This window comes from Symphodus melops (genome assembly GCF_947650265.1).
Source record: "Symphodus melops genome assembly, chromosome: 2".
In the NCBI taxonomy this organism is placed as follows: domain Eukaryota; kingdom Metazoa; phylum Chordata; class Actinopteri; order Labriformes; family Labridae; genus Symphodus; species Symphodus melops.
Genome location: NC_136692.1, coordinates 14,303,780 through 14,327,211, shown reverse-complemented (window position 1 = coordinate 14,327,211; position 23,432 = coordinate 14,303,780). Strand labels below are relative to the sequence as shown.

The 23,432-nt window shown below is 40.0% G+C and overlaps 1 protein-coding gene across 1 annotated transcript; it reads right to left on the bottom strand.

The window, feature by feature from the left end:
* Positions 1-1,780: 1,780 nt before the first annotated feature.
* Positions 1,781-23,236, bottom strand: gtf3c1 (general transcription factor IIIC subunit 1). The gene is made up of 39 exons (XM_079337899.1): positions 22,751-23,236; positions 21,930-22,139; positions 21,365-21,541; positions 21,136-21,279; positions 20,227-20,323; positions 19,994-20,117; positions 19,724-19,903; positions 19,026-19,141; positions 18,824-18,876; positions 18,391-18,737; positions 17,863-18,002; positions 17,654-17,781; positions 17,418-17,571; positions 16,441-16,544; positions 15,388-15,467; positions 14,959-15,255; positions 14,683-14,828; positions 13,751-13,848; positions 13,568-13,664; positions 12,961-13,144; positions 12,758-12,854; positions 12,533-12,665; positions 12,352-12,439; positions 11,913-11,974; positions 11,361-11,469; positions 11,127-11,269; positions 10,517-10,659; positions 10,354-10,438; positions 10,126-10,235; positions 9,843-9,902; positions 9,641-9,734; positions 8,500-8,672; positions 6,720-7,352; positions 5,229-5,377; positions 4,781-4,885; positions 4,394-4,692; positions 3,087-3,619; positions 2,796-2,985; positions 1,781-2,119 (listed from the first exon to the last, which is right to left on the bottom strand). Exons 1-39 carry the CDS (start codon positions 22,969-22,971, stop codon positions 1,919-1,921), a joined length of 6,504 nt encoding a protein of 2,167 aa, XP_079194025.1. The 5' UTR covers positions 22,972-23,236; the 3' UTR covers positions 1,781-1,918.
* Positions 23,237-23,432: the final 196 nt, after the last annotated feature.

Sequence of the window (23,432 nt, the reverse complement as noted above, 5' to 3'; positions counted from 1 at the left end):
GTTGCTGGTATAGCTACTGCATACAGTCGGTCTCTCTGTTGTTGTAGTGGTTTAATGAGTGCAGGTTAGGCATAAAACACCTAAACTGTCATGTCAGTATACAGCTCAGAAATTAGTAACGCAAATTCTCCTTTGACAAACACTAAACACAACTTACATTAAAAACAGAAAGTGCAATATATTAAAAGAGGATTGTTAAAAACAAAAGCTTCTAAAAGGGGGGGGGGGGGGGGGGGGGTCTATTTGACTTTGTTCATTGCAGAAGGAATGAACATCTGCCTGCCCATGGCTGTTGAGATATACATATATACATATATATCTACATATATATATATATGTAGATAAGCAATGCTGATTTCAAATCGCTGAAGGTAAAATAATCATATTCACCTATCACACAAATATGTAGTTTTATGTACAATTAACTTAAAAAAAAGGAGACATTTAAAAAAATCCTGGGTCATAAAGCCAGGATGTAACTGAGTTCATTCTAATTCTTCATTTTACCCTTGTATTGTATTTTTTGCCCCACCATCTTGTCTTTAAAAATTGTGCTACTTTTGTGCCAAACATGTTTAGTCAAGCTACAAAGGGCGTTTTGGTTTATACAACATCCTCCAACCCACAAAAACATGTCTGCGTCAGCAAAAACTAACAATCAAACAAAAATAGTCAGGTTTCGTGACATTTTTATTAATGATTTTGAGGTAATAATATGCTCAAGGAAAAGGCAACACAACTTTACAACAAAAGTTCTGTAAAACCAGAAGCTGTACTATATCTTTGTAAAATTACATATTTTAACTTGTTAGCTAAACTTCTATAGCCTCATAATGCAGCCATTCACCATATTTACCTGATGGTTTATTGTCTCCGACATCAAATGCTTTACGATGATGTATTGTTGTGTTCTTGGATGGCCAATCGTTTAAACAAATAGATTCTGACAAGTTTTCCTTTCACACTTATTAATTTATCACTACTCTAAAAGACAACTGATAAATAATTGCGTGTGGAGTGTTTTAATTTAAAACACATTAGCATTCAACAACTTCTTGACATTTGTGTTTGCTGGTTTTGTGGATACAAAAAGAAAGGAATGATTTTGTTGCAAACTTTTACGATAGCCAGGAATGGTTGACTAACAGTTAGCTGTTGTGACTTAATTCACTATATCGTGGTAGGTTATTACGGATGTTTATTTTTTTAACCTGCTAACATTAGCAGTTAACCACTAACTGGTTAACATTTCTGTTTGATAGTTTTACAATACAAATAGGCCAGAATATGCTTCATAACAGTAACATGAGGTAAGTTATAGTAATTTAGCTAACAGTATGAATAGTTTGCGAACAGTTATGTTACCCATGAGTTGTTTATTGCTAGCATTAGCTCTGACTTATAGCTTGTAAGGTATCAAATATCTTTTTTTTTTTCAAAGATGGCTCTTTTTTTTTTACGGTAAGACATTTTTTGAACTTATTAGATACCCAATTCAAAGTCAGTGAACAGCACTAGCAGCCAGCTCCATAAGCTATTGACTAGGTATTTAGGCTTTTCCTGTTTTATTGTGTAATTCTATCAAAGGATGAGGAAAGGTAGGAGGTAGTTGCAATAATGTTTTTACTGCTGCTATTTAGATATCAAATATATTCTTTCATATTGAAATACCTGAAAATGTTACCAGGTTTTGCCTTTTCAATTGCTAATAGAGAAAAAAATAAAAAAGCAGTGACATTATGACAATTTGCAAGACTCCTTTAAAAGGTTTTAAAACCCGTCACACAGCAGTCCAACATTTTTAATAGCATATTAACTCCCAACATTGAGCGTTACTTGCCAAGGAAATAGCTGCCGTTTAACTACCAAGCCAGGTCCAGCAAAACAAGTGTAGGCCATTTAAGAGCCCTGAATATGTTCATGGTAAACAATTGTTCCAGTGTCGTTCATTAGGAAACACTTGAGCTAACCGGAGGCAACAGCTGATGGTTGGCTCATAAAACACAGCATCTGGATCTTCAGTCTTCATCAGTGTTTCTCTTCTTGACTTTGCAAAGAGCGAAGGTTTAGGAGCTTTTACCAGAGTTCTCTTAGTTACACAGCCCATGATAATGAGTGCCTGTGGAAGAACGGAAGGGTTTTAAATGACCATTTGCAGCAACTTAACAGCATTATTTTAAAATCTGCTTAACTTCCACATGATATCTGTGAGTTTTTTTAAATTAATAAGTACTGCCAGTCTTTCAGTTGTCACCCAAACCGGTAAGTCCCCTTTACCCGAGTCTAAGCCCTAATTGAGGCCCCATAACCTGCATTCATACTTGTATCATACTTTTCTACAGTCATATACTGAGAGCAGAGGATGCTATAACAATCGCCTATTAATTAAGTAATTCAATTCATACACATTCATGCCACTGGGATCAATTCAGGGTTGAGTGTCATGGACACTTGGACGTGGACTGCGGGAGCTTGGATCAGACCTTCTTGTTGAAAGATGACAAATTCTGACCTCTAATGAGTCACTGCAAAAAGCCACATCATCATATCCAACAAGGATTTTAAAGACGCAGCTTTGTAGGCATGAAAGCTATTGACAGCTTCTTATGTGCAGGTATTTGGCAACCAATGAAACAGTTTCTTGAAATGTTACGTCCCTCCCTAATAATGCCTTCTTAGACTATCTTAGACTAGTCCCTCCCTATAGTTCTTTAAAAAAAGAGTAACCTGTAGATATGTAGAATAGAACTCTGCCAGTAGTAACCATCAGGAAATCTATTTAATGTGTTGTTTACCTCTGTAAGGTCCAGCACTGCTACTGGCTGCAATATATCTTTGTAATAATCCACCAGTGACTTCTGTGTGAGTCCAGGACGATACATGATGTGGTAAAGAAGGCCTTCCAGCATCCCCTTACACACCGGTCGGTTCAGGTTCCCGTCAACCATTCTCCACGGCCGGCTGATGAAACTCACATTTTGATCTCTGTGAGGATCAGAAGATTTTGATCAAAACAAGGAGGTGAAAGAGTTGACAAACAAGGACATTAATGTTCAACTACATTAGTTTCATATTCGTGTTCTTACTCATCATACTCATCTTCATCCTTTTCATCATTTTTACTTTGCATTCTGGCTCGAAGCTCCCTCACATTTCCAGATCTTTCTTGAGTGTCCACCTGTTGTGCTTCTTCCTCTCCTTTCTCTTCATACTGCGTCTGTTTTCCTCCCTCCTTTCCTATGTTCGACTCTTTTTCTCCCTTCTCCTCATCTGGACTCTCTTTTTGCTTTTCTGGCTGTTCTTCCTCATCCACTGTCTGTCCTGTTACATTACTGGATGCTGTCTCTAGATTCTCTCCATCACCCCCCTCTTGTCCTTCCACAGCAGATTTTTTTGCAGGTGGTTCCTCTTTCTCACGCCGTGTTCCTCGTCGGCATCTCTTGCGCATGAAGGGGAAGTTGTGCTGTCTCTGAAGAAATGTGAATTTGTCTGATGAGACCCGTGACTGGGACCACTGCTTTGTGTTTAGAGTCAGCAGCCACGGATCAGCGTGCTGCATGAGAACCCAACGGACGCCCAAACTCCCAACTTTAACCACCTGGCCTTCTTCTTGTAACTCCTAGAGAAAATCAGATCAGGCAGAAAATAGATTTGGTTAGACCCAACTAGGAGGCTGATTTTTCCTGAAGAACCATCCTGTATAGCAGTACCTGGAAGTAGGCACTGAAAATGTGATAATGGTGTACCAGAGGATATACTAAAAATGATCCTCATTCAGTAGACACTGAGCATTCAAAGCAGGCCAAGTGGCCTCGCAGACCCCGTTACATTGTTCTTTGACTTACAGATGGTTCCCTTTACATGCAATATAAGTGACGTATTGAACATACAGTGTTCTTCACATACAGACTTTAAAATGGTTGCTAACCCAGGTAGATTGGCAGCTCGTCAAAAATGTTTGACAACCAATTTTCTTTTCCAAGAAAATGACATCCACAATGAAGTAATTCACGCAGTCTGCTCCCCCTGCCCCCTGAATTTATGTTCATTGTTTTACACTGCTGTCCTGGAGATTCTCTGTTTATTGTGCCATGTTAAATGTCAAGTTTAGCTGTTATCATATTTGCAGTCGACACAATGTCGGCTCGACTGTTTTGATATGCCACATACTAAACAAAATAAAGCCAGGTTGTGTTTTAAGATTTGAACAGAAATAGTTCAGCTTTGGTTACTGCGAGTGTTAAATTAATACTGTGTAATGTGTTTTAAATATATTCTGAAGTAATTTGACATTTCATTTGAGGGCTTTATATTTATGTTTCATTAAATTGTATGATTTATGTTTTTCTTTTAAATGGCACCAAAAGTCCTAACACGTTTAGGATTTATTTACCTCCATATACTGCTGCAAGCTCCTGGTTCGTCCACACTCTGGCTGCTGGAGATGGAACAGAGCCTTGAAGAGATCCTGCATATCTAGGCCTTTCTCACCAGCTTCATCTAAGCGTGTTCTGATCAGAGCACAGGCTTCTATGTCCTTCAGAGTGTATCCTCTTTGCTCAGTCAAACACTTCTCACAAGCCCTCACGTCGAGTGGAGAGGAGGAAATGGAGGAGCAGGTGGAGAAGGTGAGGTTGGGGGGCACCAGTGATGGACCACATCTATGCAAGTCTAATGGATGAGAGTCTGAAACTGAAAGGGGGAAAAAGCGATTCAATCTTTTTTTTGTTGTTGACCGGTGACCGGTGAATGTACAAGTCTCACATGTTTTTTCACTTACTCTCCTTACTGAACAGATGGTGAGCAGGTGTGCTACGTAGCTGCAGCCTCATTTTACATGATTCCAAAACAATGTTGTCACTGGTGTTGAGGTTACGTAGCTTGACTGAAAACAAACCAGAAAAAGACATTTAAAAAAACAAAACAAATCTTTTATATTATTTCATGATTAATCAATGTGTAAAGATGAATCACTTTTCAGTTGCTCATTATTTTAACTAAAACACATTCTGAACATATGACTCTGAGTCTACACGAGGGTTGATTTGTCAAAGTGGTCATCTCTGCTGCACTTGATAACTTTTTATCTTCCATTAATGATGCAAAATATGCTGCTGAAAACCAGACTATACTTTCTGCCATCATTAGCTAGAAGTGAGACTGATTTCAAAATCAAATATGCATCAGACATTCATCAGGCTCAGAAAAATGAAGGGGGGGGAACAAACCTATGCCAGGACTGCAGTATCCTCTCATCATCAGATAGTTGGTATGAGACGCTTGATGGGCCTTCACCTCGAGTTTTTTCTTCCCATCACACTCCTCACCATCACCACCATCATCATCATCATCTTCATCTTCATCCAGACCTGCCATACTGAAAAATCGCAGATTACATCAACTAGAATTTAGAAACGATCTCCGTAGAAGAGCTTAGATTCTATAAATTCCCCTTTGCAACCTTTAAACTTGAATTTTAAGAATGTTAACACTGGTTTATTGATGTCTCACATTGATGACTGCAAAGAAATACTCCTACATATAAAAACAGAAAGCTCTGACCAAGCTAACACGCAGAGTCTTGTGGTCGGAGAGTGAAACTACAACTAGAAAAAGTTATTATGTGTCACAGCATGCATTTAGTCATCTCAACATCCAGGTATGTTCCAGGTATCCTTTAATTAAAAAACACTAATATAAATATTTTTCCCAGATTAAAACAGTTACGTTGATGTACAGGTGTCAAAACCTTTCAAAAACAGCTGTGATAGGCTTTTAAAAATTTAGTGTCATCTAGCCTTATTGGAAGATTTGGCAAACTGTTTTCTTTTTCTTATTTACTCCCTCATTAAGACAACCAATTCTTTTCTTTTTCACTCCTCATTTGTTATTTTCTGTAGTCCGGTCTTGTGGCTCCCAACTGCAAACTGATGCAAGCTTTAAGGTTTGTCTATTTTGAACAGTGGCAAAGAATGGATAGTGGCACTTTTAAAACACACTGAAAATTGGAAAATGTTTAAATAAAAAGTTATAAAAAAAAAAAAAAAAATCAATGTTATGTCCTTTGTGAAGGACAGTTAATATTGTTTGAATAAGTTTTGTTTTCACACTGCCACCTCCTGGTTGTTTGAATGAACTGGGCACAATGAGCATGTGGTGTTAATTACCGCCACACCTTTTACTTCCTATGGAGCGCAGACTGCAGTTGCTTCACCTCCTGCAAAATTATCTAGTTCACTGCTGCCTTGGACACTTATTGTCCTTAAGTATTTATTATTGTATGTTCTTTGGTGTACATAGACAGAAGATACTTTTGGAGTTCTTGCTTTAGATGATTAGATTTGAATAAATTGATAAATAGCCATAAGCTAGCAGCATGAGTAAGCACGTCAGGTAAGCTAATTGTTGATTGTGCTCTATTTTCTCATGTACTTTGTGTTTTCTTGCTGTGTTGTGAAAAAAAGAAAGTGAACTACTGAGAATTCTTCAATAATTAAATGATAAAAGTTACACTTTGTATTTTTTTGGAGGACTTACACTTGGAAGCTAACTGCTAACCTTGAAGATCTGCAACTCATTGCAAGAACAGTATAATAAATCAGAAAGTGTAGTGTCATCAGAACTCTTAATGTCATCAATCAGAATCAGTGTGATAACAATCAGAGGTTTTTTTTAAGTCTGTATAGCCTATCCATTTCTGTGAATGTGTTATTACTCACTTCTTGACAACATCATTGTCCACCATGGTGCTGTCCACCACCACCATCCGTTTTGGTATGGACAGATGCACGCTCAGCAGTCCCAGAGACATCAGGCTGAGGGATAGCACACAGGCTCCACCCGGGGAGTCTAAGGAGAATCGCAGCATGTCTGACACATCTTGAGGCTCCTCTGGAGCTTGAGGTGAGGAGTTTGAGGAAGCAGGATCAGGCATGTGATCTTCTGTTTGCTCTCTATTGGATGGAACTTCCGCCGAATCAGCTGTTGAGGAATTTTCTTGATTTTTCTGATTCACAGCTTTGCTTGTCGTCTCTGTTTCTCCATCCTGTACCTCCATCGACTCCTCTTCCCCTAACACTTCTCTTTGGTCGCTGCCTCCTTCCTTTGCTGTGTCACCGTTTGCTTTCTCTGGCTCACTCACCGATGTACGAGCTGCCTTCCCTTCGCTTGTCTTTCTTTTCTGTTCAGAAGCTTTTCTCTCCGTCACTTCTTCCCCGTGCAATGACCTGTTCTCTGTTTCATGACAGAACATGGTGACAGGTTTATCATCCGCTGCCCTGTTGTTGGTCAGACTCTTCAAGGAGCGGAAAGCGTCAGTGCACAAAGAATGAGGGAAACGCCAAGAGAAACACCTGTTCGGACGAAGAGGAAAAGGTGTGGTCAAAAACAAACCAAGCATTGTTCAAATGTTGCTTCTTAGGACAGAATAGCTAACAGGGACATCAGAAGCTAATGAATTATTTCATGAAATTTAAGTTTTTGTTTCCATCAATTCAAGAAGAACTCATTTAATTTGAACACGACAAAACAATATGATTGTGTTTACAGAGAGCCACAGAGATTAAAAACAACAACTGAAAATAGCAGAAATGAAGGTCGCATTTCTCAAAAGTAACTGATCTGAAATTAGTTTGGAGTTTTTTTTCATAAGTTTTGCTTTTCTACCAACATAATTGGCTAGTAGGTACACTGACATTTCATTTAGTGGCATCACTAATGGAAAAATGGAAAAAATACTAAAAGACTACTAAAAGTTTGTTACATGAGAAAATTTCATAACATCCATGTTTTCTATGCTGAGGGACCACAGTCTGCCATCCAGCAGCACCCCTCATAGAAATCTTCATCAAGTACATGAATTAAATACAGTTTGAGAGTAACCTCAATTTGAAAGTTTACAACAATATGGAAAACTTAAACAAAAAGCTAAACGTTTTGGCATGTAGTTCAGCTTATGGTTTATGAGACATGCAGGAGGTCATCTCAACATCAAAAGACAAGGAGGGTTTTTTTCCATTTGTGGTCGCAAATTAAAGAGGAAGGTAAAAGGTTAAGTTGGTTGAAGTCACTGAATTGATCACAGAGTGTTCAAAAAACTGAAGAAAAATGGCCAAATCTTTGGTCAGGGTTGGCTCGTCTGCTCTGGGATAGCTCAAAGTGAAGCCCAGGAATTTACACACTGATCCTAAGAGCGGCTGTGGCTCAGTGGTAGAGTCGGTCTGGGGTTTGAGTCAAAGTATTTTTGGGCAAGACACTAATCCCAAAATGCTCCCGCTGCGTCCACGAAGGGTGAATGTCTAAGAAAGGATCAATGCTGATAAGACACTTTACATAGCTGCCTCTGCCACCAGTGTGAGAAGCAGTGAAAAAACGTTTTAAGTAGACAGAAATCTAGAAAAGCGTTATACAAGCATTAGTCAATTTTACATCCTTTTAAACATTAATAGGAACAAATTCACATCCTGAATGAACAGCCTCCTCCCTGAGGGGGTTGTGTACCTGTAGTAGGACTGCGACAGCTGATAGGACATCGGCAGAATGGGCAGCGCCCGGTTCTTCTTCGGTCCAAACGGCTGATTAACACGGCGGCGATTGACCAGACCTCTCTTCCTGCACTGGATGAACACTTGGCACAGCAGCTCCTGGTTATACTTACTGTACATGTGGAAGGTCTAAGAGAGCAGACACATGGTCAGTATGTGTGAGTGGTGAACACTTAACCTAACAGGAGAATGGACAAACAGGACAACAAGACTCTCTGGATATTTGGACTGAACTGTGCCATTAATAATTGACTGCATGTTATGTTAACATGTTAAAAGGCCACTGACACTTTTTTCAGGATATCACATTCAGTGTATCTGAAAAATCGCCCTTACTTGTATAACATAAAATAAACACCCAATAAAGCTTCGATGTGCTTCAGTGCTTGGATAGGTGTTTGTGTATGCAAACCCTTCTTCCCTCAGAGGCAACAGTATGTCAACATGTACTTAACAAAGGTTTCTTTGAAAGTGTACCGAGCCTTTGTCTTGAATGTTGGGGATAGTATTTTCTTTATTATTTTACTGGACAGACCAGAACACTGAGAACAGATCAAACAGACGACAGCAGGGCTGCAGCACCTCCTTTGGTCTGAGTATGTTCATGAGGCCTCGATGTGCAGGTACAGAATCACCAGGATGAGGCGTCACACCGTTTGCATTCAGCTGCTCATCATAAATATAAACTTACAACATGAAATACCTTACATGTAATTATTTAATGCCTTAATGATGAATAAAATTTGGTTTTGTTGTATGATTTTGGGATTATGTTTTTTTATGTGCCGTCCTGTATGGTTGTCGACATCTTCTGGCATTTATGTTTTTCTGCTCACCGTGCGTCGTAAAGGTTTCATTTTTAGTCCACACATTCCTCACTGTTGTTGTTTTGTTTTTATGTAGTTGAATGCATTTGTGTTTTATTGTGTTGTTTTAATTCTTCTGCAAGGCGACATTGAGTGTCATGAAAGGCGCCTACAACTAAAATGCATTATTATTACTATTATTATTATTATTTATTCAGTCATTCATGAGACATCCTACTCTTCAAACACAAATCTAGAGTACTATGAAATAACGATGAAATAAGGTCGTACCTGAAAGGATCTTGAGGACTTCATCTGAATGTTGTTCATGGCCAGAGTGCTCTGGATCAAGTTATGCAACACTATGGCATGAATATCATCGGTGCTGAAGTCAATAAAAGAAAAAAACACACAATTAACTACCACACTAAAAAAACAAAAACCTTTTGATTTAAATGTGTTTGGAAACTGTGGATTGTTATTGGACCCTCACCTGCTGACAGTGTCTTTGCACGATAACTGTCTTCTGTTTTCTATTGCTGTGACCCTGAACCTGCAACACACATTCACAGCCTTACATTAGATAACATCCTGACTCCACGCCACAAGAGACAAATTAATGATACAGCCAAATAATGTGTCCCCGACTCCTGAGATTCAATAACAAAAAACCCTGACAGATCGACTGAACACATCTTTATTTTCATGTACTGCGTCACTACGGATTGTCTCATCATGATGGATGTCCACACTATAAAAGCTGCAGCTCATTATACCGTGAGAAGAGCTGACTCTTCGTGTCAGGCAGAACCATCTCACGAGCACTCAGGGAACTGAACTTCTCTCTGAGCAGCCTGACGTACTCAGCGAACGATGTCGCACACTCCTTAAATGACAAAAAGAAAGAGTGAAATCAGAGACTCAAAAACATTGAAAAAAACAACAACAAAAAAACAAACAAACAACAACAACCATTTCAATAGATAAACAAACAGAAAAAACACCTCTGGACTGTCAGGATCAGCAGGTTTTCTTTCCTCTAACAGCTTCATCAGAGGTTTGTCCTCGTACACCTCAGCCAAACAGATCCTGTAACATGTTTTATGAAGATGAATAAAACAGTTGCATTTGAATAAATGTGTTTTTTTAGTCATCATTTCTACTTACCTGTAGTTTAGAAGTGTCTGAGGGTTCTTGAGGATGTATCGTGAGCGACGCCCGACGGCCACAGATGTTTTATCTGCTGACATCTCAAACTCTGAGTGGAGCAGATCTCTTACCACGCAGTAAGGAACAAACGGCCTTTTTAACTGCAACACATTCACAAAGCACAGGACACAAATACAGTCACATTTTTATCTCCCCCATACACGTACAGACAAACTGATATCCTTCCTTATTTTACAAGTACAAAGAACAAAAGGAAGGAAAGAAGGAGAAAGAAGACAGATGACATGAAACAGTAGTCTCTGTCAATCCTCACCTCTTACACGTCTTATTTTCATATATATGGCCAGAAAGCCAAACCAGTGCTAGGACCTTATAGGAAGCAAGAAATAATTCTTTCATCTTTTTCCAAATCAATTGCTTATTTAGTGGCCTGGACATGCCTCAAAATGATCAAACTTGGCAAATGCTTCTAACCTTTCAAAAAAATTGGAAGTTGGCCTCATGCAGAACCGTCCTGACACGGAAAGCAACTCAGCGGCTGGCTGACACGTTCAAGACATTTCCAGAAGTGCTTTTGTTTGGTATTAGCTGCTGACTGGTTGCTTACCTTGCTGTTGAACAGTTGTGAAGCCACACTGCAGAGCATCATCAGTGAGTCTTCCTGTACAGACCAGAGGACTCTCTGTCTGGTCATCATTTTCAAAGCTCGGTGGTCAGCCTCGTCGTGGGCAGGGGTACGTTTCTTGGGCTCTAAAAGTACAAAAATAAAATCCAAAAATCTTTCAGCTGTGCTTCTGCAGTTGATTATTTTCAGTGCGTACATTTTCCACTCACACAGTACCTTTCTTTTTCTTGCGTGAAGCTTTGACTACTTCCTTTTTGCTCTTCTTCCTCTTTTGGTTCTTTCCTCCGACCACCTGCTTGTTTCTGGATGCAGGTTCTATGTCCACCTGGTTACAAACACAGAAGATACAGAACAGTGGTTTTTAGCCTGAACTTAGACTAGCCTGGGAAGCAGACGCTCATGTTGTTGAGGAACGAAAACCTCAACAGTTTAAGATGGGTTTAACACCATGAGTGTACAGCAGCCTCTGATGGAGACAGCTTTAAATCTTCTGAAGTCTTTTTGGTTTGGTACCAAATAGATACTTAAGACGTATGAATCAGATGTTGGAACCAGAAGCGAGGTCAGTCATTTAATGTGAAGAAAGACTTTTGGAGAGTGTATTGAGAGTTCTTTAAACGTGCTCAGAGTCAGGTATATTTAGAGAGCGTGATACAAAGACATTGTTGACCAATGAATATGACTCGGTTACAGATACTGTACGTGTGCAGCTTAATAGACTAACATTTATCAAACAAAACAAAAAGAGAGCTCAAAGTGAACCCTCACCTCCACATTTTCCAACATCAGTGACTTCTTGGTGGTGAGAACTCGAGGTGTAGCAGATCCTCCTGTTGAACAAATGAATGATGGGTAGAAAAAAGACGAGTTAAAAATCTCACCTTTTTTTTTTTTAAAGCAAAATAGTTGTTTAAAAACTTCAGATGTTTTGTTTAAAAAATATCACAAATAAATACATTCATTCTACATTTGATCTTTTAATGGGTATGTTCTATTCGTGTGTTTATTAGATTTTGTGCTGTATTATTATAAGATGTTCTGCTAATTATTTCGGCATCAGCGTATTGTGTTGTGAAATGCCCTTCCATTCAACACTCATCCTACTTTTAGACGTTTGATTATTGTTTGTAAAAACAGAGCTCTCTCAATGATAGAACATGAGAAAGCCTTTCCTTGAACTCTTTTTGCGCTCCAAGCAGCAACTTACCAGCTTTTAGTGCAATTCTGAGAGCATTTCTACTCAGCAAGCTCTTCAGTCGGATTTTGGTCTCCTTGGCCTCCAGACCACTTGGTGTCTAAAAAGTGACAAAAATCAGTTACATGTGACGGAAAGTCGAGACCACAAACATACTGTAAGGTCAGACTTGACACCATCTATGTGTACGCACAGTCTTGATGGCGAGTAGGTGATTGGTCCACAACCAGTTCCGCTTAAGATGTCCAAAGAATTCAGAGTGCAGCCCACCTGCTCCTTTAGCATCACCTGGTATCGACCCGTCGTCACACACTTCACGGCTGCCCCTGAGTTTGTGTTCAGAAAAGCATGTTTTAAAAAGCAGTATTGTTTGTGTACTCTACAGAAAGAAAAAGAAAAAAAAACATTCCCTGCTTACTTTAGCAAGTAAGACAATCCCACAAAGACGTAGCGATCATGTACAAAGGAAGGAGCCATTTCATCCTCCGCTCCATTTCTCTTAAAACGGACGACCCCTAAAATGTAAACAGAAACAATTGCAGGTAGAAACGATTATATATAATGGAATATTCAATGTTTACGTGAGTGCTATAGTTTTTTTTTTCTGGTAAGTCTGTGTACCCAGTGGTGTGTTGAGGCAGACACACATCAGGTCAAACCAGTAGTTTTCAACATCTTCAGCTGTGTTCAACGTGTACCGACGCCTCTCAAAAGGTTTGTCTGGGGACTCCGTGACCAGCCAGTAGTGAGGTTCAGCACTGGTGGTGTCAACGATGGTGGCATTGCGCTTCAGGTATAAAACCACCTGGAGGAAACAGATCATTCAAAGACAACTCGCATCACTTTGATTCAAAGTGTTCATGGGGTTCATACTGCTTGTAGCTGATTAACAGAAGATGACAGCACATGTGCTTTCTTTTACACAGGCCCACAGCCAGTTGAAAAGTGAAGCTGAAATGAATGCTTTACTACTTTCAATCGTTATGAAAAAATAATAAAAGGGCATTTAAATGTTTTCTCATTAGGTGGTTTATGGTGCAAAACAAATACAAAAATCTCATTCGCATGTTTGGATTTAGAAAGTAAAATTACACCTCTTCCCTGATTTACATAATGGAATTAAAATTGTTTATTTAAATTCATATAATTTTTAATAGCCAAAGGTAAAGGCAGTTTGTTTGCTTCTCTCTTTCCATGTGTGTTGTTTGTAAGCTGGATTGTTGTGCACCTGGTCTTTGTCCTTGAACTTCTCCACCGGACCAAACTGCAGCAGACCCATGTAGACCAGCCTCTGCAGGCTCTCGAAGAATAAGAAGATGTACTTCCTGAGACAAAAAGGTAATTTTAGATTTCTCATTCTTCTTCTGCTAATGTTTCAGTAATGGAGAGGGCAAGAGAGAAGAAAAGTCACCGTTTATAAAGCAGCTGTCTTTTGATCCTGGCAGGTAGCGCTCGGACCAGGTGGTGCTGCTTTACTGGGTCGTTGAGATATTCCTCCAAACCGTCCACCTGTTGAAACAGGTACACACATTGGTTTCTACTGCGCGGCTGATAGTACGAATCTTCCTGTATTCGTTCAGTATGGGTACTCTGAAGAAATAATCTTGATGTCAGCAGACTACAATCTATTCTGAGTAGCTATGAACATACTTGAAGACACGTATATCATATGTAATGTCTCTGAAGCAAAATATACTGACTCGATCAGCAGAGTAATGAGAGATTGTTCTAAATAGATGCTTGACATTCTTAGAGTAAAGGTAATATGATTCTCCACACCATGTATAGAGCAATCTAAAGCTGGAAGGAATTTGTGACGCATGCTGTGAACGGTATTTAACGGATGCACAGAGATCATTAAACTGTCTTACAACCTGCATTAAGTCTCAGTGTGTATGTCAGATCCCCAGTGGGTCTGTTTTATTGATTCAGTGTTAGGGACATTTAGTTAAACCCCTTACAACGGCGCCTGCCTTTCCTATTGCTCTTTTCTGTGAGCATGTGCCAGTAACTACATCTCATAACTGCCCAAAAGCAAAATTGACCAATTTACCAGTCTATTTGTTATTAAACATCATTGTCATTAAAAATCTAAGTTACTTTGATGAGGGCAGATTCAATTGGAAACACCTTTTGGTGTATTTCAAAACAATTTAAATTGCAAAAGTACATTAGACATTGGTCGTGACTGTGCAGGAGAGTGCTTGTAGTTTTTAGTTATTTAAAACAAGAAATAACTGTTTCCATAGTATTTGGTTTCCAAGACAAGCATCATTATTGTTTGATTTTTACTGGTTTCATAGTTTTAAAAATATAATATTGGGACAAGCCTAATGTGCTTACCTTATAATTGACCTGTATGACCTGAATGTAGACAGAGAGAGGGAGGCAGAGGAGCAGGTCGCCCACCATTGCCCAACCAGGGCCGAACTCCTCGCGCACACGCACAGGAGGCATAAATCTCCTCCACGACTCTTCCTCAGCATACACTTTAAAAGATGTGACAAAAATCCGGGTGTGTAGTTGGGAAACATTGTTAAAAAAGCCTAACCTGAAAGAGCAACCGGGTCCCAATAAGCACGGATAAATAACAAGTGCTCACACAGGGAGCTCTCTCACCTGTCATCATGTCAGACTGAGAGGAACCGGGCGCTGATTTGTCCTGCTCCTCCTCTTCATCCCCCGACAAAGTAGGATCCAACTTAGAAAATGAACTATCTGCGGTTTGGGGGTCCACTGAGGCAGCGTTTCCAGATGACTGTGCTTCTCTGTTTGCTGACGTTTGATTGGTTGAGTCAGAGTCAGAGGTGTTATATCTGAGCGGGTGCCCGTATATCAGGTACCAGAGGAAGTTGTGAATAACCCTCAGGCGATGCATCTTAGGCTGGAAGCCGAGGCTTTTACCTAATCCCCGAACTAAACAAACAATCACAGTGGAAAACAACAAAATTATGAAGAACATAGATTAAGACGTCCAGATCCTGCGCAGACCAAAGTGCCTCCTCCTCCCATTTAGCTGCTCTTAAAAAAAATAAAGGCAAACAGGACCTGTTGTGGGCTTGAATTCATCGCATAATCTCCTTTTGTCCTTTTCTTGTTGTTTGGCTTTCTCTTCTGCTTGGTGCACACTGAAGGACAGAGGAGGAACAGCACAGACTGATTAACAGAAGTTTGTTTAAAAAAAAGAAAAAAAACGAGATCCATTTTGAGAAACTGTCAAAAGTTAAGCACAAAATCAGAGAATGAAAATTACCACAACACCATGTCGGACTACTAAAACTAATCCAACAAATAGAGTAGTTTACTGGTGTTGTATGGAACTGTCCACCTGGCAAGAAAAGCTGCCGGTTTTTTCATTTTTAAACAAAAAAGACAGTTTTTGTTCTTGTGAGGCGAGGAGACAAATCCGGCTTGTACTCGTACAGACGTTAATCTGAGAAAGTAAACCCAGGGAGGAGGAGACGTTCCTGTCAGAGGAAACAAAACATTGCACAACGAGCAAAATGTTACTGCTGGAACACTGACTGAAAGTGACGGATGATGAACGATCCTGACACTATCTTTATGTAACGGTCACGAGCAAATGCAAGCTAATTAGCTCTCGGGTATGCTCGATGTTGAATTTCTCGCCCTTCACTTCCCAGATGACAACATTGTTGACCCATCAAAATCGAAATGAGCGACAGCTATTCGTACTTCTGCACACTTTCATGCTGGCGGCTGTGTAAAGAGAAGGATTCTGAACATATTATACGTTAAGATAACTGAAGGGAAGATCTGCCAAGGACTCTGCTGTTTTTAGGGGTATCTCTGCTTTTGTCTTTTTGAACAGATAGTATATTAACAAGCCTGTGCTGCAGCTCCACGGTGTTCAACGGTGGCAACTCTCGTAAGCTTGTTTGGCCTTTTCAGCTCTCTGCACCGGTCACAAGAGTTCAGGATGAATTGTCTGATTTGATTAACAATGTTTCATGTTGCTGATGCTGAAGTTAATCATTCAAAAAGTAGACTTTGGCGCACGCTTGCACACTGTTATCAGTGCAGCACAAAAGACCTTTACTCTCCGTGTCTGAATCTTCATCAGATGTGTCATGTGCTTACCGACTGGCTGTGTAAGAGCTGGAGATTCTGAAGCGGACCTGTTCGATCACTCGGTTCACTACGTCGTCTTGGGGCTGAACGGACGGGTGAACAAACATCTGGATCTGTAAGCAGAAAGGCATCAGACGGACAGAGATGGATCAGAACAAAAGTCGGGAAAACCTTTTGAGCCTCTTCTTCCTCGCTGTCATGTGACACACATTCATTCACTGAAACATGTCCCGTATTTTGGATCATTTGTAGTTGTAATAATTGGATGAATGAGCTGGTCAATAAGAAGAATAGAATATACAAATTTCATTATAAAATTGAATTGGCACCCGGGGTCAAATAAAGATTTTTTTTAATTGAATTGAATACAATAACCAGGGATGTGCACAATAATCGGCAAAACGAGGTCAGCCTCAAAATTAAAAATTATTAATTATTTATTTGAATTAATGTAGGCCCACAATGCAGGTTAGATGTTGTATTTAAGCTGTAATGGAGCCACCCGCCACGAGTCGGGGCTGTAGCTCCATCAAATGAACCGGCTCTCCTCGCTCGGCTGCACAGTGGAAACATTGTTTCTGCTGTGTCATGTTAAACTGCATATAACCACTTTCAGCATAGACATGTGAAAGTTAACCTGCTAGGAAAACGGAAGGCTTATGGTGCTAGAACTGCTAACGTTACGTTAGCTTGACTCTGTTTTGGGAGGATCAGGGTTCAATCTTGGCTGTTTGTTACAAATCACCCAGTTACGCTACTATTATTTACCAGATTGAACACCGTGTGCACGACAACCAAACGCTGTGTTTAAGCAGTATTATGGTCATGACAGAATGTAATATCAGAGAGAGTATTCAAACCGGTTTACAGCTCACTGCTACCTGTCACCAATGATGCCGTTTGGGAATACACAGTAAGAAAGCCAAACCTTAAGAATACAGATTTGGAAATTTAACAGAATATTAAAGTGTGACATCTGCATTTACATTCTTGGTGATCCCGTCCTGTATGATAGTGGTCATGTAAATCTTCAGTAAGCCTTCCCTGGACAGACTGTGAATGAGACGCAGAATAGTCTTCTTGCAGCACTTCGTACTGAGCCCGTCCTGCTTCTCTTCATCATTGATCATCTTCTGTATCCTGGGGAAGGACAGCATTTTTTTGGTCACTTCTCATTGACTTTACATTGAAATGAAATCCCAATAATTGACGACGCACTTACGGAAAGGTACCCTCGATGACTTTGAAGTTGCGGACAGCTTCAACGATGAGGTTCTTCCTCTTCAGCATGCGGTACGTCTCGTGAGAGCGATCCAAAGCTCTTTTAGACCACGTGACACAACTAGGAGCCTGAGGGGAGGTGGATTGAACGTCAGGTTTAACAACCCTCATCACAAACTCAAACAAATGACAACAACCATCCAAACTGACCTGCAGCTCATAAGCGTCCTGTACAACCTCAATGGTATTTTCTGCTGGTGTGTTGGTCGACTTCGACTCGTCATTCTCAGGAAGAGGACTTGCGGGACGCGAGTTGGATTCTCGCTCCTCCCCCTCGACTTGACCTGGTTCTGATGGAAAAGACAAAGACAAATAAATGATAATAAAACAGATATGGGTGTCAATAGCAAAAACAACTTATCTTAACTTCATTTAAGGCCTGTCTAAATCAATCAATGATCCTCTTCGATGTATAGCTGTTCATATTGTTTATTGTGATGTAGACAAAACTATTTTTTGTAATATTGTCTACAGTATAAGCCATGTTACCCACAAGCCCTTGGACAGAAGATTTTTGGTTACAGATGTTTTATTTCAGCCCCTACAGGCTACATCTGTAACTGCAATTTTATGGGTTTTTAAGTGTGCTCAAGACTTTCATGAGTTTCACATTCTTTTACAGTTTTTTTTAAGTGATATGTGAAGTTAAAAGTGCAAAGGTCTGAAATATAAACTCACTTTCAGCTGTTGCAGCCTGTGAAACAGCGATCAAAGGTTGTTTCTGACTAGTTTTCGCACCATTTTCCCCCCCTGCACTCTTCCCTTTTCCTCTTCCTTTATCCTCGTCTTCATTGACACTCATCTGCCCAGTCTCTTCCTCGTCTTCGTTTCTGCCTCCACCCGTTTTCGGAGTCTTTTTTTTGGCCGAAGTCTGATTCTTTGCTTTTGCTCTCGACTTTACAGTTGGTGGCGTTTTAGGGGTGGCGGGAACGCCATCCGATGTGTGAGGTCCGGAAGAAGAGAGCAGCTTGCAACGCTCCTGCTCTTTAGCAAAAAGTTGGAGTTGATCACTCCCCCCCACAAGCCTGTCAAAAGAAATGTTCAGAATACAATACGGCAGAAGTATTTTATATGATGAGGTTTGAAAGTCATCTAGTTTATGGATACGCACTTATGGCTGATATATTTTGTAGTCCTCTGCCGACCCTCATCAACCATGAATCCCTGAAGGGTGAAAGACAGCACAAGCACAATGTCAATCTATGAAGATTTGTTTTTTTTTCTTTCCAATAAATAAGATCTAAAATTGAATGTTTCAACAGTTTCCGTATATCGGCACATCACTCAAGTTATTATAAAGAACCACGACCCACCTTAGTCACACCAGCCCTCTCCAGGCTTCGGCAGATCATTCGGGACTCAAGCTTACCAACATTCATCTTCAACCCAATCGCAGTCTTTGGGATCCCCTTTGTACCAGAGGACAACACTAGAGGACATTTAAAAAAAAAAAACAGACACATGGAAGGATTAATAGTGAAGCAGTGTAGTGAGGAGAAGGCTGTTCATAGATACGAACAATGCCTCAAGAACTGTGATATGTCTTTGTTTCGCTCTCTAGGTCCTCTTCAGTATTGGATCTGAATAGAAGCAGAGAGTAGATAGAGGTTCAACACTGATTGAAGGGGGAACAGCACTCTGGCCCAATCGGACTCTATTTTGTCAGATCATTTGAAAAGTGATGCTACCTGAGAATGCATCAATTGTAGAGAGAGACATTTTAAAAAAAGAGTTGAGGATACTCCTGCAACATGTTTGAGTCCTAGAGTATCAGGAAGCTGCTGAGACACTAAAAGATATCCTCAGCAAACTATGAATTGGACCTTGAGACAGAGCATATAGTGAGCGAAGGATGCTCAATTCATGGAGTAATACATTCTGAATGAAGTCCCCCCGCCCCCCCCCCGCCCCCCATCAGCTTTATTAACAGCCATCATGAGGCATGGGTTCTGCAAATTCTTAAAGGCTCCCTGAAGTCTGTGTCACAGGTGAAGAATGAGTTCAAACTCACCCATCTGATACGCCTGTGACAGGATATCAGTCTCCATGATTCGGCCCTCTGCAGGCAGACCTCTTCTTCTCGCTCCAGAGTCATTGTCGTCGTCCTCGTCTTCATCGTCCTCGTCATCAGCGACACCCTTCTTTGAATACGGTTTTAACAGCTTCAAGCAGCGAACCTGCACTTTCTTCCCTGGAAATGAAAACGATGCAGTTTGAAGTGTGGGGCCAAGTATGCTGAATACAAGCGCACGCGTGTGTGTGTGTGTGTGTGTGTCATTACCTTTCTTGTTGGTGCAGGGCCCTGCGCCGGGGTCCAAGTCCTCCAGAGGATACGAACAAAACTCGACCAGCTTGGCAGCCCGCATGTAATGAAATATACGCTTGTAGCAGTTCTCATTTAAGTTCTGCAAAAAAAAAAAAAAAAAAAGGAAATGTAGACATTTATGTATTTCTGCTTCACAAACAGTAAGTGGAAAACACACACCAACAGAAAGTCTCAGAACAATACTTTACCAGTTGGTCTCTGAGTGCAATCAACGTGGTGAACTGACCAGGCGTGTGTTCGAGGAGGTTGCACACCTGCTCCATCAGTAAGTCGTACTTACTTCTCCTGAAAACACACACACACGGGGGGGGGGGGAAATGATGGTTCCAGTTTGCCAAAGCTCTGGTGAAGATTTAAAGTCGTTTACTTTTTCTTATTGCTGATTTTAATAGTCCTTGATGAGAAGCCTCCATCTTTATCCACTTACATTCAGTACTGCTGAATGCTTTGTGTCACATTGATGCAGTGATTATCAGTACACTATCTTTACTGGTGTAAGTTATTGTTGGAAATACTTTTAATGTTGTTTAATGTTTAAATGTTGTTACTGGTACAGAGAGGAGAATCTTGTTTGGGGATTTCTTTATACAGAGGGGAGGGGGGACAGCGGGTGTGTATATTAACTAATGTCTTGTATACTGCTGTATACTGGATGCTTTGAATTTCCCTCGGGATCAATAAAGTATCTATCTATCTATAAAAAAAAAAAAAAAAACTTTTTTCACAATAATAATAATTTAAAAAAAAATCTATAAAACACTCCCAAGTTGTTATAATAATAACAATTCTAACAATAATAAAAGTCCTAATAGTAGAGGGTCAAAACAACTACGTATCTTAATTTCCTGAAAAAACATTCTCTGAGATTCAGTTTTCAAGGAGCTTCTCGTCCTCTTGTTATCTTAATATTTCCTGAAATCTCTTTTTATAATTGTGCAGATTAATGAAAAAGTACACAAATTAAAAAAATTATTTTCAAGCAACTATTAAGAATGAGCCCCTTCTTTGTATTTACTGATATTTGTGTTTGGATACAGCATACTGTACATAAACACTGTGGCAGAAACAAACTTCATCATCATATCATATCATCAAACCTGTTGACATGGAAGCGTTTGAGCTGCAGGAGAATTGAGTGTTGCTGTTGTCCAGATTTCATTCGGGTGACGTAGGACTGCATGCTGACGAGTCCATGTCTGACAAGAGACTTCCTCATGTAGTGTAACTTCCGAGCATCGATCCTGTTGCAACACAAAACAACATGTTACCCGGTGATCACGGAGCAGAAGCCACACCGTGCTAAATGAGCGTGTATGAGCGTCCTACTTGAAGGAGCGTCCGTGTAGATCCTTTTGCAGCTCTCCTTGCCATCGTGCTCGGCCGACTCGTTCCAGCACACAGTAAGAGTCGTCGGTGAGTTTCAAATCGGGATCGCTCTCCATACCAATCAGGGTCCTGAATCGCAACATCTGAGATGCCACGACAACAAGCTTTCGGCCATACCTGGAGAAACGAGGAAGAAGGGCAAAATGTGAAATAGAAACATCAAGATGAAAGGAGTATCATTTGAAATATTTTCAACTTCTTTACATGCACAGCATCAGAAAACACACTATTTAAATAAAGAATCTAATCACTAGCATTCCTTTTTTGGAAGCAATTATTTAAAAATGTACTGTGGAACTGAGTCTATAAGCCTATTTTTATGTTTTTACATGGCTACAAAGCAGATTTTCCCCTGATCACATTCAAGGTAATAGTTGAGGTGATTAAGATTAATGACAAGAGACAAGCTGGATCATGATTTCAAAAATCTTTTTAAAGAAAAATAAGTTTTCAAAGAGTTTAAGTATCTGTTAAGTTTGTATTCTATTGACCAAACTCTACAAACCTTTCCAAAACCTCCTGCAAGGTGATTAACGGGGCGATGGACTTGGAGCGGATAAGCTTTGTGACATTCTTCCTCTGTTTGAAGAACTCACACGAGCCCTGAATCCCATCCTTGTTGTCTTGGACGATATGGACAGGGTAGATGACTTTACGTGTCTCAAAACCCTTTGGTGTTGCCTCAATGCCTGTTTCTGGGTCAATGGCTTTAAATCTGAGAAGACACATGCGCACAAACAAAAAACTCAGACAGGGCATACAAACAGTAATCCAAGGGGCACATTTGACACAATATACCATCAGAGCTTCGATTCAATTATTTTTTTTCCCGGAATCAAAACTCTCTACCTGTAAAGCTCTTCTCAGGCACCTTTAAATGACAATGTTAGCACACTGCAAGAATTAAATTCAAAAGCAGCAATAATCAGCATCTGCAGCAGTGTTGGAGGACTTGTTCAGACTCTTGACATTAAGGTAGAGAGAGGCTGGATGAATACTACATTCAAAATAAAATATAACATATGAAGAAGTCTAAAATTATTATCAGTAAATAGCTCCCTAAGTATTAAAAATCATGAATTCAACCGATATAAATGCACCACATGAGAATATATTGATGTAACTGGTGAAATATAAATACAATAGCGCATAATTATAAGTGTATGTGAGTTTTAAAAGGAGGTATATTTCTCTTAAGGAGGCGTGTCTCCCTCGTTGTCTGTTAATAACTGTGGTCCGCAGTTAACAGCACTTTTCGTTTGATTACTTTTTACTAAACATATTGAAGTATTAATGTAGTCTTCGTGAGAAGCAAAGTGGCTTCACCTGTCAAACAGCTCAATATCTTCTCTGTCATGTGGGAGCTGATAAAACGTCAGCTCTGTGTTGCTGACGAGTGACCTCCACAGCAGCTCCTTGGTACAGTCGTCGAGCTTCAGGGGAAACTTGGGTTGTCTGCTCTCAAGTCTTATCCACAGAGAGGGAATAGTTATCCCGTCTAACCCCTCCAGAGTCACTTCATCTGAAACTATACTGAACGCATCCATCGCTAACGCTTTCAGCGAGCTAACATGCTAATTTGGCTCAACAGCAGTTACCAGATGGCTTTGTACGGTGGCCGGCTAGTCCGTTCGAGTCAATTCACCGCATATTAACAAAGACTAGGCGCGTACTCTTGATCTTTTCAGGTCAGATACATTTAGAAAAGAATAAAGACATAAATAAACTTGCAACTGCTTTGTCAGATTGTCAGACTGTTCTACAACTCTTCCGTCACTGTGCGTGCTTACGTCATATTTTAACGTCGGCTTCTCATCTCTTTGTCAGAGCAAACATCCACAAGATGGCGCGAAAGTATACTTCTTGTCCTTTTTTTTTTTTTCAATAGCGGTTTGGGAACTACAATTAAAACCTACTTTATGGCAAAAATAGATCTACTAGCGCCAACTTTAATCATTACAGAGTACAGAGGTAGGTTGTGGATATAAAGACAAGAGATAAGCCAGCA